Source organism: Palaemon carinicauda, chromosome 37 (genome assembly GCF_036898095.1).
Source record: "Palaemon carinicauda isolate YSFRI2023 chromosome 37, ASM3689809v2, whole genome shotgun sequence".
In the NCBI taxonomy this organism is placed as follows: Eukaryota; Metazoa; Arthropoda; class Malacostraca; order Decapoda; family Palaemonidae; genus Palaemon; species Palaemon carinicauda.
In genome coordinates this window covers 28,707,404-28,719,903 of record NC_090761.1, presented here as the reverse complement: position 1 = coordinate 28,719,903, position 12,500 = coordinate 28,707,404, and the positions used below count along the sequence as shown (strand labels likewise).

At 34.9% G+C, this 12,500-nt stretch overlaps 1 protein-coding gene across 1 annotated transcript in view; it reads left to right on the top strand.

Annotated features, from left to right (window-relative positions):
* Window positions 1–12,500, top strand: part of LOC137629247 (uncharacterized) — a 122,728-nt gene that overhangs the window by 62,173 nt on the left and 48,055 nt on the right. The window contains exon 24 of the mRNA XM_068360510.1: window positions 1,430–1,544. Within this exon, the coding sequence (XP_068216611.1) occupies window positions 1,430–1,544 (115 nt within the window). The remainder of the gene's footprint in view (window positions 1–1,429; window positions 1,545–12,500) is intronic.

Genomic DNA, 12,500 nt, shown 5'->3' with positions numbered 1-12,500 from the left:
CTTTTCCTTTTGTTCCAGAGCACAGTGTCAGGTGTATTCACCTTTTCTTTTTATTCCAGAGTACAGTGACAGGTGTATTCACCTTTTCCTTTTGTTCCAGAGCACAGTGTCAGGTGTATTCACCTTTTCCTTTTGTTCCAGAGCACAGTGTCAGGTGTATTCACCTTTTCCTTTTGTTCCAGAGCACAGTGTCAGGTGTATTCACCTTTTCCTTTTGTTCCAGAGCACAGTGTCAGGCGTATTCACCTTTTCTTTTTATTCCAGAGCACAGTGTCAGGTGTATTCACCTTTTCCTTTTGTTCCAGAGCACAGTGTCAGGTGTATTCACCTTTTCTTTTTATTCCAGAGCACAGTGTCAGGTGTATTCACCTTTTCTTTTTATTCCAGAGTACAGTGACAGGTGTATTCACCTTTTCTTTTTGTTCCAGAGCACAATGTCAGGTGTATACAACTTTTGAGCACAGTGTTACGTGTATTCACCTTTTCTTTCTGTTCTAGAGCGCAGTGTCAGGTGTATACACCTTTTCTTTCTATTCCAGAGCGCAGTGTCAGGTGTATTCACCTTTTCTTTTCGTTCCAGAGCACAGTGCCAGGTGTATACAACTTTTCTTTTTGTTCCAGAGCACAGTGTCAGGTGTATTCACCTTTTATTTTTATTCCAGAGCACAGTGTCAGGTGTATTCACCTTTTCTTTTCGTTCCAGAGCACAGTGCCAGGTGTATACAACTTTTCTTTTTGTTCCAGAGCACAGTGTCAGGTGTATTCACCTTTTCCTTTTGTTCCAGAGCACAGTGTCAGGTGTATTCACCTTTTCTTTTTATTCCAGAGCACAGTGTCAGGTGTATTCACCTTTTCTTTTCGTTCCAGAGCACAGTGCCAGGTGTATACAACTTTTCTTTTTGTTCCAGAGCACAGTGTCAGGTGTATACAACTTTTGAGCACAGTGTTAGGTGTATTCACCTTTTCGTTTTGTTCCAGAGCACAGTGTCAGGTGTATACAACTTCCCTTTTTGTTTCAGAGCACAGTGTCAGGTGTATTCACATTTTCTTTTTGTTCCACGGCACAGTGTCAGGTGTATACAACTTTTCTTTCTGTTCCAGAGCGCAGTTTCAGGTGTATACAACTTTCTTTTCTGTTCCAGAGCACAGTGTCAGGTGTATTCAAGTTTTCTCTCTGTTCCAGAGAACAGTGTTAGGTGTATTCACCTTTTCTTTTTGTTCCAGAGCGTATTGTCAGGTGTATACAACTTTTCTTTCTGTTCCAGAGCGCAGTTTCAGGTGTATACAACTTTCTTTTCTGTTCCAGAGCACAGTGTCAGGTGTATTCAAGTTTTCTCTCTGTTCCAGAGAACAGTGTTAGGTGTATTCACCTTTTCTTTTTGTTCCAGAGCGTATTGTCAGGTGTATACAACTTTTCTTTCTGTTCCAGAGCGCAGTGTCAGGTGTATTCAAGGACGTGGCCGAGTCCCGGAAAGAAGGTCGTATAACTTACATCAAAGCCACTGAGTACACGGATGTGCTGGAGATGCTTGTCATGGAAGGCCGTCATGTTCTCGTCATAGAGGATCTTGCACTCAAGATGCTCTTTGGAGAACAGTTTACCAAGACCGGGAAGTATATTATGTAAACAAACACACATATGTATACAAATCATATACAACTATAACTATAACTATATCATCTCCCACGCATAATGACGCAAAGGGCCTTGGTTAGATTTCACTAGTCGTCTCTATCTTGAGCTTTTAAAGCAATGCGTCTTCTTTCATCATCTCCTACTTCACACTTCTTAGTCCTCAGCCACGTAGGCCTGGGTCTTCTAACTCTTCTAGTGCCTCGTGAAACAACGAGTTCTATGAAAAGTTCCCATCCCGTTTACAAACATCAGAGTAATCATTAAGCTGTACGATTGTATTGTTCTTCTCTGTTGTAAATGATGGAAAATTCTAATCTACGTCACGATCTACTTGCAGGAGTGTGCAACTACTACCTTTCAGAAGAGACTTTTATCCATTTCATATATGGATTAGTGGCGCAGAAACACAACCCGCTTGCTCTGTCCATAAGTGAAAGGTAATTATTATTTGTTTTATGTTCACAGTCATCATTTTAAAATCAATGCTGAGAACACACCGAAACCCGGTAATACTACGGATTATCAAGGATTACCGCGGACTGCCAGGACTATTATTATTATTATTATTATTACTAACCAAGCAAGGACCCTAGTTGGAAAAACAAGGTGCTATAAGACCAAGGGCTCCAATAGGGAAATATAGCCCAGTGAGGAAAGGAAATAAGGAAATAAATAAATGAGAACAAATTAACAATAAATCATTCTAAAAACAGTAACAACGTTAAAATAGATATGTCCTATATAAACTATTAACAATGTCAAAAACAGATATGTCATATATAAACTATAAAAAAGACTCATGTCAGCTTGGTCAACATAAAAACATTTGCTCCAACTTTGAACTTTTGAAGTTCTACTGATTCAACTACCCGATTTGGAAGATCATTCCACAACTTGGTAACAGCGGGAATAAAACTTCTAGAATACTGTGTAGTATTGAGCCTCATGATGGAGAAGGCCTGGCTAATATAATTAACTGCCTGCCCTGCCTAGTCTTGGTCCGGGGTTATCCGTGACGATTAAAGAGGAAAAAGCAGTTGATGATAGAATTATGGAGATTATGGAGAGAGAGAGAGAGAGAGAGAGAGAGAGAGAGAGAGAGAGAGAGAGAGAGAGAGAGAGAGAGAGAGAGAGAGAGAGAGAGGAGTATCGTCACGCTATTTACAGAGGCAATGTTGAGATAATTGAAAATACATGAATAAAAGAAATGCGTAGTTGGCAGTGATTATGTTTTCTTTATAATAATATTGTAAAAAATATAATCACTGCCAATTGAGATTACCACATATGAGAGTGTATTATGACGCCAAACTATTTTCTTAATGCATGTAGTGATATGAGAAGTATGAAAAGACTAACAAATGTAGTTGTAAAACTATAATCAATAATAAATATAGTAAATAGAGGGATAAGTGAAGTGAAGGTAGGAAAGTATTAGGCAAATGTAGATGGTAAAGAGAAATATATAATTGCAACTGGCGAAAGCGTTGAAAAGAATTTGAAAGAGAAGAATGAGACGGTAAAATTGAGCGGAAGATTTTAAGGATATTAAGGATATGGAGAATCGAAGCGGTCAATTATTATTATTATTATTATTATTATTATTATTATCAATAGCTAAGCTACAACCCTAGTTGGAAAAGCAAGATACTATAAGCCCAAGGGCTCCAACAGAGAAAAATAGCCCAGTGAGGAAAGGAAATAAACGATATGAGAAGTAATGAACAAATAAAATAAAGTATCTTAAAAACAGTAACATTAAAACTGACTGATCTATTATATAAAAACTATAAAAAGAATTATGTCAGCCAGTTTAAAATAAAAACATTTGCTGCAAGTTTGAACTTTTGAAGTTCTACCGATTCAACTACCCGATTAGGAAGATCATTCCACAACTTGGTCACAGTGGGAATAAAACTTCTAGAATACTGTGTTGTACTGAGCCTTATGATAGAGGAGGCCTGACTATTAGAATTAACTGCATGTCTAGTATTACGACCAGGATACTAGATCTGAATGTGAAGGATGATCAGTATTATGGAAAATCTTATGCAACATGCATAACGAACTAATTGAACGACGGTGCCAGAGATAAATGTCTAGATAAGGATTAAGAAATTTAATAGACAGTACGTTCCTGTCCAACAAATCAATATGAGAATCGGCAGCTGAAGACCAGACTGGATAACAATAGTGTACTCTAAAAAAGTTTAAATAAAAGAATTAAAACACTTCTTCAGAATAGATTGATCACCGAAAATCTTAAAAGACTTTCTCAGTAAGCCAAATGTTTGTGCAATTGAAGAAGACACAGGCCTATTTAGTTTCTAAAAAGTAAATTTGCTGTCGAGAATTACACCTAAAACTTTAAAAAATTCATGCAGAGTTAAAGAAACGTTATCAATCCTGAGATCTGGATGTTGAGGAGCCACTGTTCTTGATCTACTTACAATCATACTTTGAGTTTTGTCAGGATTCAATTTCATACCCCATAATTTGCACCAAGCACTAATTTTAGTTAGATCTCTATTAGGGGATTCAGCAACCCGAGATCTACATTCATGAGACGGAAATGATGCAAAGAGTAGCATCATCTGCATATGCAACAAGCTTGTTTTCGAGGCGAAACCACATGTCATTTGTATATAGTATAAAAAGTAATGGGCCAAGAACACTACCCTGAGGAACACCAGATGTCACAATCTATACTCGCCATGGCACCCATCAACAATATCTATGCGATCTATTACTTAGAAATTCAGTAATGATGATAAGAAACGACCCACCCACTCCCAACTATTTGAGTTTGAAAACAAGGGCCTCATGATTATATGCGTATATATATATATATATATATATATATATATATATATGTCTATATACACACACATATATATATATATAGAAAGTATATATGTAAATATATATATTTATATATATATATATATATATACTGTATATATATAAATACAAATACACACACACACACACACACACACATATATATATATATATATATATATATATATATGCAGTATATATATATATATATATATATATATATATATATATATAAAATATGTGTGGGGTTGTTACTTTGCAGGGTGATAGCTATAACGCACAGCGGAATCTATGGCCAATGGATGAGAACAGCTGTTCCGAACACTTCCGTTTGCCTCAATGCCCCGAAGAAATTGGCCATCAAGTCTGCTATATCTCTGAATAGTGCCTGGGTGAGCAGAGGTATAGTCGCTGCAAAGATTCCGGGTGAAATATACTCCTCCCCCAGATGACGTCATAGCCAATCACGTTGTCTCCCATGTTAACATGATTGGCTATGACATCATCAGTGGGTGGGGCTTATTTCACCTGGAATCTCTGCAGCAACTATAGTTTCTACCTTATACAATTCCACATTGGTACTCTAAATGAAAAATAATTTTCATAAATAGGGCCTAGTTGACTTGTTGCGTAAAATGAGTTATATTCTAACGTTCAAACAGTAGTTTATTTTCAACAATTTAAGAATTAGATAAATATAGAACTTATGATCTAAAGATGTTTAATGAAATATACATGAATTGAATATATCTACCTTACAGGGTATGTTTGTTATTCTTGGGAGTGGCATCATCACGAGTCTTCTCGTCCTTGTTATTGAAGTTGGCAGCTTCAGGATCTTCAAGTCCCCTGTATCTCTTCTGGAATTATAAGATTTTGGTGGTGTCAAATATAAGTTTCATATACTTTACAACTATTATGTTTTTGAATAACGCTTATCTGAACAATAATATCTAAATGGCATGTTCTATGATAAGGAATTGATGTCAAATATTTATTTCATATATTTTACAATTGTGTTTTTTAATAATCTTTTTCTGAACAATAAATCTAACTGGCATGTTCTATTTTCTTTCCAAGAATGGGGAATGTATCGTGTTTTTAAAGCATAACTGTCTTTTTGAAAGTTCAAGAAGACCCAGGTTGTTATATTGAGTCCAAGTTTTTCCCTGAAGACGGCCAAGCGAAAGCAGCTTGTAATATGTTAAATAATGATAAATACTTTTAAAGGTCCCTTTTACCTGAAGACGGCTAAGCGAAAGCATCTTGTAATATGTCAAATAATGATAATACTTTTAAAGGTCCTGATATTTGTTTTACCCCCCCCCCAAAAAAAAAGCCATTTTTTAAAATAACTAAAACCCACTCACATCTCCATTGATGTACTTAGAAAAATTGAAAACATAAAAGAGTTATTTATAGCACACAGTTTATAATAGAGTTAAAAATAACTCCTAAATATATATGAATTACATAGGTTAAAGGCTTTTCATGAATGGCAGGGGCAAGGGACAGTGACATTGCCCTATCGAGCAGGATAATGCCCTAGAGACTTCCCATATATAAATATGATCAGCTCCCCAAGCCCCCTCTCCACCCAAAGTTGGACTAAGGAGGGCCAGGCAATGGCTGCTGATGACTCAGCAGATAGACCTATAGGCTCCCCCAAACCCCCATCCTCAGCTCACAAGGATGGTGAGGTTGCAGTGACCAAAGGAACTAACGAGTATAAGCAGGACTCGAACTCCAGTCTGGCGTTCATCAGTCAGGGACTTTACCACACAGACCACCACAAACATAATATCGATCCTTTAACTTTGTATTGAATGTCTTATGATCTCCGTATGATCATAACGCAAAATATTTAGAATATAGTAGGTGTAAGGCAATTTTGGACAGAGGCAATTTTGGACAAGTAAGGCAAATATTGGACAGATACAATATCTCTGAAACTATTTATAATTTTCGAAAACTATAATGCTATTAGAAATTGCCCAACCTTCTACTTTATAAATATTAGTATGTCTGGTTTTTAAAAAGTATTAAGTACCCCTACATAAATTGTTGAATATGGGTGTCCAATAATTGCCTCACCTTCATTTTAGGGTTTCTCAGGAATAATACATGAAATTATTTTTTCGAAAAACAAATTAGTGGATGATGCTAAAGGAAGGTTTAGAATAAAAAATTAATGAAAAACTATGGAATATCTAGTGTCCAATTTTGCCTCGCCTTGAAAAATGGTAAGGCAATTTTGGACGCTCGATTTAAAAAAACATCAATTCATAATGTTATGTTATTAAGTAATAGATTTTGTAAACTATCTATCTATCTATCTATCTATATATATGTGTATATATATATATATATATATATATATATATATATACTTAATAATTTCAACTAGAAATATAGATAAATGATGCTCTTTGAAAATATTTTCTATCATTTATTTCAATAGAAAATCATATTGATTTATAAGAAAATAAAAAAGAAAAAGTTTTCTTTTCATAGAAAATGATAATCAAACCTATTGCTAATGAGAAAATAGGGACAAGTACAAAATTGGAAATAAAGGTGAACAATTCAATATATACTATAGCCATATACGTGACGATTTAAATGCTTGAATATATGACGGGTCTATTTAATTCAACCGAATGCTAAAAAAACAGCTTCAGTTCTTTTAAATATGGCACTAAACATTCTCTTTGAGGCATGGGTTCAATAAATAAAGGACCATTAATTCCATCTGTAATTTGAAAAAGTTATGTATCCGTTTGGTGCTCCGGATACTCCTCTACTTCTAATGCCCGGCAGTTGATCTTACTGGAATTAGTATGGACCGGCAGGGGCCACTTGCCTTATTTAGATAGGCGCTGCGCATCACTAAGAAACTGGCTATTCTTTGATGAATTTAGCCTATGAATCCTCTATGGATTTAGTCACTCTATGGAAAGCGAAAATTAAAGAATTGCCCTCAGTCCCGGCCGTAGTGGGTTGCTAAGAAACTCCCGGTTTGAAAAAACTAAAGAAAAATTGAAAATTGGTAATTGAAATGTTAGAACCATGAATCAAACTGGGAAGTTCAAGATCCCGAAGATTCCATCTTCCAAGGCAAATCAAATGATTCCCCTGAAGAAAGGAAAGATGAATACTGTGAAGAACTGCAGAGTATAATAGGTGAGAACCTAGAGAGATATGAAAATTGTGATTGATGACTTCAATGCTAAAGTTGGAAGGAATAATCAAGGGATAGAAAATGTGATGGGTGTTGAGGTTCTTGGCGAAGTTACAAATGAAAATGGGGCATATTTTATAAGTAATTGTTCAACAAACAATCTTGTTACTGGAGGTACAATTTTCCAGCACAAGGAGATCCACAAATATACAAGGACTTCACCATGTGGCAATTACAAATATCAAATAGATCACATAGCCATTGATAAAGAGAGAAGGAGGACTTTGGGAAATGTAACAAGCTGTAGAGGTGCAGTTATTGGTAGTGATCACCAGCTCCCATTGCCACACAAATATTAAAACTGAAAGAACCCAAAAGAAATGTAGATAGAACACCTAAGTTTGATACAACTAAGCTTCTAGAAGATGAGCACAGAAATCTTTGTAACTGAATGTAGGAATCGATTTACAGTCTTAAGAGACTTTAAGAGACGAAGTTTTGGGACATGCAGTTACAAGGAGAAAACCATGGATATCAAATGATACTAGGGATACTATAAAAAGAAGACAAAGAAAGAAATTGATTTCTTAAAATTTTCGAGGAATTAATGAAAATTACAAGGTAGCGAGCATGGCAAGTATTTCAGTATTGATAGCGAGGTCAAAAGAAATATCAGGAATGATTGGAGAGAATATTTAGACAGGAAAGCAGATGAGGCTGACAAAACTATGAATTCAGGGAGTGACTTTGTTGTAGGAATTGCTCTTGGAATTATTAATGAAATCTCTACTGGAAAAAAAGAAGCATATACCCATCAAAAAGAAAGATGGATCTGTTATAACAAAAGAACATGAAGAAAAGTAACGTTGGATTGAACACTTTAGTGAGGTCATGAATAGGAAATACGAAGGGAATAATTTGGTTGATATACCTGAAACTGATGAAGACCTTGATGTGCCCATGAATGAATTAGGTGTGTTTGAAGTCGAAGCTATTCTTAAAAAAAAAAAATAAAAAAAATGGAAAGCCCCTGGATACGAAGGAATAACTGCTGAGATGATATTGCCTGAAAACGAAGTGACTCCCAGATGACCTATAAGATTATTTTGTAGAATGTGGTGTGAAGAGGCAAAGCCTTATGTATGGGAGCTAGGAGTGCTGGTGAAAATGACAAAAAAAGATCTGACTGCTTGCAGTCATTACAGAGGCATCTCACTTACATCAGCTGTCATGAAAATATATAGAATGCTCATTCTAAAGAGACTAGAGAGAAAGATTGATGAAAAGTTGAGAGATGAACAAGCAGGATTTAGAAAAGGTAGAAGTTGTACTGACCAAATTTTCATTTAAGACATGTGGTACAGCAATATGTAGAATATAGAATTCCACTTTTGATGGTATATGTGGACTATAAAAAAGCTTTTGATTATGTGCTCTGGCAAATTTTGAGGAGAGTCCTGCGACATTATGGAGTTCCTCTCAAATATGTAAATTTAATTGTCTGTTCATAAGCATAACAAATGCAAAGTTAATGTTAGTGGCGTCTTATCAAACGAGTTTCCAGTGAAAAGTGGAGTACTCTAAGGGAATGTGTTGTTACCTATGTTGTTTATCCTCCTCATAGATTTTGTAATGCATAGATCGGTTGGGGATGGTGGAGAAGGATTGGACTGGATTGGTAACAGAAAATTAGGAGACCTTGAGTATGCTGATGACGCTGTCCTAATTAGCAGAACACCACAGGGCTTGGAAAGCTTGCTTACCAGAATGCATGAAAAATCACATGAGGTTGGGCTCGAGATAAATAGAAGAAAGACAGATGATGAGAACGGAATATGCAAAGGAAGATGAAATATCTTTGGAAGGATAAAGGATTAATGAAGTAGAATTATTTAAATATTTAGGAACTATGATATCCAATATAGGAGCTTTAGAATTTGAGTTTAATGAAAGATTGAAAAAAGCAAATCAGAGGATGGCTAGGTTAAGTCAAATTTGGAAATCAGGTCGCCTAAAATTACATATAATAATCAGGCTATATATCAGTTTAGTGAGATCGGCGTTACTGTATGGTTGTGAATCATGGTATATTAATGAAACTCATTTTGTAGATTTGAGAACAAAGCCCTCAGAAGAATATCGGGTGTTAAATGACAGGACAGGATTAGAAATGAAACTAAGAGAGATTACTCGAGCGCCACATGTGGATGAGATCATGGTGAGGGGTAGATGGAGATGGTTTGGGGATGCTCTTTGTTCTCCCTAGGAGACATTAGTTCACCAAACTTTAAACTGGCCTCCACAAGGCACTAGAAGAGTTGGAAGACTCAGGACTATAAAGCATGAAGTAGGATATTGTGATTGGAGAAGTATTGAATTAAAAGCTGAAGATAGAGACGACTAGCGAAATCTAACTAAGGCCCTTTGCGTCAATAGGCGTGGGAAGAGATGATGATGATGATATGTGGGCAGTGGCTTCAAGCATCTAGCTCAAGGTGAGTCACTTAGCCTCCTTCTTCCTCTAAAAACCCCTTTTGTTGCTCTACCAATGCGAAATAATGGACGATCCTTAATATCTTCCAAAATAATTTGAATTTCTTTTTTATTTCTTTTATTTTAGGTATAAATAAATCCTTATCATTCACTATCGGGACTATCCTAGCAGTTCAATTATCACTATTTATTACTCTGGTCAATTTAGATTTATTTGTATTTACGTTAGTGTTTGCAGTCATTTTTCCTTAAAGAATCGAGAGATATTTGGTTGCTTTGTCTTTCCATGATTTGTCATGTTTCTATCTCTCTTTGTGTTTTTCCTTTTATTTTTCTTCATTTCATCTTTTTTTCTTCAATCTTCGATTGTATCCCTTTCTTTTGTAGGTAAAAGTATCTCTTTGATGGCTCGTTCATAGTATGAGGTAACAATGATAAGAATAAAATGGATAGGTACAACTTAGGACGAATATTGTTTATGGGATCAGCTTTGCCCCTCCTTGATGTATCTATCATGCTGTTCACTCTAATGTTGATCCATTTAACACCATATCAAAAGGGCAACATGACAGTTATCAACATGGAAATTAGCAGGAAAAGTGAAAATATATTCTATTTCAATTTCTGAAATTTTCATTTGGATATGTGAATTATTATAGGAACAATGTATATAGTAGAGTTTTTTTTTTTAGATATTTCTAGCATTTGGGTTGACACCCCTCTCGAGGATGTTACCATGGTTTGGTCAATCTTTTTGAAGGTTTCACCCTCTGAGTGTCAACAGTTTTAAGAGTGTCCCCAGCATTAAATAACTTTTTGAAATTCATATCATGACCATCGAACTAGAAAGGAACTTTTTTTTTAATGTAACTCTCAGGGTGTCACTCACTTTTAGGGTGTCACCTTGGGCAGACACCCCTTTTACTGCACCCCTTATGTCTTATTTTGATTTTTTATGATCACATATATGCATATTTATACATAAAAGTATATTTGTGTGCTCGAATACAAAGTTTGATTTACATATTCATATAGTAAGGCAAAATTGGACAGTTTTCAAAACCATGGTCAGGCAAAATTGGACAGTTTTCAAAACCATGGTCAGGCAAAATTGGACAGGCAAACTCATCACTTTTTTTCTTGGCGAGGCAAAATTGGACAATCTTGGATTACGGACACAAAAATTTATGTAAGTCCATAATTTTTTACTAGTATATTTATATTGAGAGTGACCACAAATTGTCATAATTTGGAAATTGAGCGTTGCTGCTTAACGGAGATACAGACGTGTCCATAATTGCCTCGCTGTCCAAAATTGCCTCGCTTCTAAGATATTTTTTTTATGGATGAGATATAGGAATTTCTAATTCTCTGATGATTATGAGACAAACTACTTTTATAGATGAGACCTCCCTCTTTTGAAAGCATGTTTGATTTTTGGTCATAAATTATTAATACAGATTTTGTACAAAGGTTTCTAAAAAGGTGTCCAAAATTGCCTCGCCTTACTATATTGTATAAACGTTTTTCTTCGTATAGATAACTTCCCATCCATAACTAATTGGTTAGATGAAATAAAGCAAATTTTAGATTGATTAGTAGCCAAACTTGGCTAGGTGATTATACTTACAGTATATTTCAGGCTTAAAAACTGGCACGTAAGAATTTATCAGATATTCAAAGTAAATATGGAAATGGAAGAAATATGAATTGATAATAGAGACAAATTATATTATAAATCAATGTGATACCATGAAAAAATTATGGTTTGGTAAATTAATATAACATGAAAAAAAAATATGATTTGGTAAATTAATGTAACAAGAATAAAAATTATGATTTGATAAATTAATGTGATTACATAAAACAATATTATGATTTGATAAATTAATGTGATAACAAGAAAAAAATATGATTTTATTAATCAATGTGATAAAATGAAAAAAAATATGATAAATTAATGTGATATTATTGCGAAAAGATAAAATAAAAAGGACAATATTTTAGATAGCTCACAGAAGATCAATAAATAACTTTTATTAAAAAAATACAAAACTTCTCACATACATATTTCGAATATTTGGAAATAACCTATGCCATGGAAACAATTTTTTCTTCACAATTTTACAAACTATTTTTTTCACTATTTTTCACATTTTCGCTATTTTACAAATGCTAGAGGCAACAGCATACTGTTTATAGGGTTCATGAAGAATCTCTGATTGAAAAGAGGTTCATGGTGAGGGGTCAATAGAGATGGTTCACAAAACGTTCAGCTGGGCTCCACATGTTACTAGAAGAGTTGGAAGACCCAGACCTACATGGCTGAGGACTATGAAGCGTAAAGTA